The sequence below is a fragment of the Morone saxatilis genome, unplaced genomic scaffold (genome assembly GCF_004916995.1).
Source record: "Morone saxatilis isolate NCDOM2014 unplaced genomic scaffold, NCSU_SB_2.0 Contig3, whole genome shotgun sequence".
Classification (NCBI taxonomy): domain Eukaryota; kingdom Metazoa; phylum Chordata; class Actinopteri; family Moronidae; genus Morone; species Morone saxatilis.
In genome coordinates this window covers 4,409,716-4,412,683 of record NW_023339873.1, presented here as the reverse complement: position 1 = coordinate 4,412,683, position 2,968 = coordinate 4,409,716, and the positions used below count along the sequence as shown (strand labels likewise).

General features: G+C 40.5%; 1 protein-coding gene across 5 annotated transcripts in view; it reads right to left on the bottom strand.

Moving 5' to 3' along the window:
• The window catches only part of numb (NUMB endocytic adaptor protein), a 40,395-nt gene that overhangs the window by 3,123 nt on the left and 34,304 nt on the right, over positions 1-2,968 (bottom strand). For all 5 annotated transcript variants that reach the window (XM_035673800.1, XM_035673803.1, XM_035673804.1 and 2 more), the window contains 4 exons: positions 1,948-2,088; positions 1,407-1,611; positions 980-1,279; positions 343-486 (listed from right to left, as the gene is read on the bottom strand). In XM_035673800.1, coding sequence (XP_035529693.1) covers positions 343-486; positions 980-1,279; positions 1,407-1,611; positions 1,948-2,088 — 790 coding nt within the window. The remainder of the gene's footprint in view (positions 1-342; positions 487-979; positions 1,280-1,406; positions 1,612-1,947; positions 2,089-2,968) is intronic.

Sequence of the window (2,968 nt, the reverse complement as noted above, 5' to 3'; positions counted from 1 at the left end):
GAAGTCGTGCTTGGCAACTACAGAAAAAACAAACGTGATCACAGTCAGTCTAAGTTAAGGTTTATTTTTAGAAGCTATCTAGAAGCTAAACTGTTGCTTTAATTGTTTGGGTCAGTAGTATGATTGTCAGTTTTCAATTAATGCTACATAATTAGCTACTTCTAGCTGTCCCTGTGAACTCATTTATTGAAACCTCCTGACAGTTAATAACAGAGCATATGTGATTTATCTATTTAAAACTTCACATTATACACATCTGTCAAAAAAAAGTTCATCACAGTGTAGACACCATGTAACACACGTTACATTAGGGGGTTTTAGAAGAGCTTTTGTCGGTGTTACCTGGTGCTACAGGAGACTGTGGAGATGAAGCTGGTTTGGGCATTGGTGCTGAGGAGAAGGGGTCCTCTGGGGGTCCGCTGAAAGCTGAGGTGATCTGAGTGCACAGCGAACTGATGCTGTCACTTTCTCCTTCCACCTCAGGGACTGGAGGGGAAACAAAGACATTTTTAATATATAGACATTTTCCTTTACGAACATATATTGCAAAGTACAATATAAGACATGTCTTGTCCTCTTTCTCAGACAACAGACAAGCACATTCATATCAAATAAATAAAATAATAAGCAGAAATAAAAGAAAATAACTTAAAGAAAGTTTCTCAGGTTTCTCAGCAAGTTTGAGTTCTTCTATTAAGGCACAAAGTTCCAAAGCATTTCCTCTTCTCCATTAATTTCAATGAGGACACTGAGAAAAGTTATTAGAAGAAAATGAGAAGACTCATCTCTGTGTTTGTTGTTGAATGTAATAGTTTTTCAACTACAATAATGAATAATTAGTAATCACAAAAAGTCAATAAGAAGGAACTTTGTGATTTTCTTGCAAATACAGACAGTTGTGCTTGAAGGTCTTCAGCAAGTCATGTAGAAAGACAAAGGAGCTGAGGACGAGGACAGTTGGTCAGGATCCCAAACTCACCTGTGTTCTTCATGGGGAAGTCGGACTTGCGCTGCATGGTGGAGGGAAGCTCATTCATGCGCAGTGACAGCTGTCGTTTGAATGGAGATGTTTTCTGACTGAGGACCGGGAAGCCTCTGAAGGAGCCCTGCCTGGCGATAACGTCGGCCGGCGCGTGTCTGCGTGGTATCACCTGGGGTCCCAGGGTGGACACAGAGAGAGGCGGGGAGGACGAGGGGGATGGTGAGCCTCCCGACTGGTGTGCTGCGGAGTTTGTCACGCCGGTGGTTGAGTTCCCAGCAACGCTCACATCTGTCTCTGCTGTTAGAGGGGAGCAATGAAACAATGAACAAATGAAGCAATGACTATTAGCTGATGTGAGTATACATAAAAAAAGGGAATAGAGGTCAGGGAATAACAGTTTATAGATTGGATAACATTTACTGACCTTTTTTTGCATCCTGTAGCTGCCTCATGACCTCCTCCCGTTCTGCCGCCTCTGTTGCCGTAGTAACACGAAAGGAGCCCTCACGGGTGAAAGTGGTTCTGTTGGCGTCAAAGGTTGCCGTGACCCCACACTCCTTCTCCCGTTTCTGTTTTCTCTCCAGACAGGCGGCGAATGCACAACCCACAGCATGACTGAGACGCTCTCCCTGAAAGAGACAATGCACAAAATGAAGTTCTTCTCAACCAAAGCACGAAGTTCATCTAACGGTCTTATTTACATGAATATCTCTGCATAGTACTGATGTTCAGAACTGCACAATTTTCCAATTTTAAACAGGGTATGAAAAAACTCAAACGACAACCTTATAATACACTGAAGATTGTATATGATCATAACCTCCGGAGACACTACAAAGTAAGTAACTAAGATTATAAAAAGATTTTAATCGGACGTGTGAGCAGCCTCCGAACGTGTACTCAATATCATTTAAGATTAGTGTCAATCAAGAAAACAGCACTGTAGTATTAGAAAGAGTCCTTACTGAGTCTTTAATGGCCATAAAACAATGGCAGATCCAGCGTCGCGTGGTGCCGTCCCTGCAGATGTAAGAGAACGCCCTCTCAAAGTTACGGTCCGGAGCGCAGAACGACACCTTCTCTATTGTCTGGTCCAGAATCAGGTCCTGCAAAACACATTTTCCCCTGATTATAATGAATTTAAAAACTATGATTAGAGTTAAGTGACTCGCAATCAAGTCAATTCAAAATGTGAGCAGAATGATTGCATAGTGAACAGTACTTCAGTGTGAAGAACTGGCTTCAAGAGTGCTCAAATAAGATTGAACTACTACCAGCTCCAGAAGCACTAGTCTGCACCCGACCCTGATGTCTGACCAAACCATAACCCTGACCCACACAGAAACACAACACTGAAGAATAATCCCTCGCCTAAGGAGGAATCCTGGATCCTGACGTTTAAAAAAAACTTTATTCTTTATTATTTTTTAAGAGAATATAAAGACAACAACATTTTAATTGATTAAAATAACACAACAGACCAGATCACCAGGAGGCAACATATGATCCTGGACTTCTTAACAGTGTTCTGTTCTGAAACATATATCCCAGGATTGTCTATCACTGTGTTTCAGATTTACAATTCATAACCATTTATGTTAATAAAACATTTTTTAGACAATGTTCCTGGCTCGGCTTGGTAAATTAATGTTAATAAACACTTTCTACTTCTTATTTATGTCTTATTACTCACTCAAAGAAGGAAAAATACAATAGGAACAGAAATAAATAGCTAAAAGATTAAGAAAGAATAGTGATGAATATAAAGAAGTAATTTCTTTCTCTTCTGTCTCATAACCTACAGTCATGAAATGTTAAAGCTCACTACTGGTTTTTGGTACAAGGTATTTTTTTCAATTTTGCCTTACTCTGAGCTGGTCGTCATAACGAGGCTGTGTGAAACCGCCATGACATAACCTTCAATGCAACACAAACACATGAGGATGCAGGATGTTTTGTGTTGCACAAGTGACGATTCTGACCAAT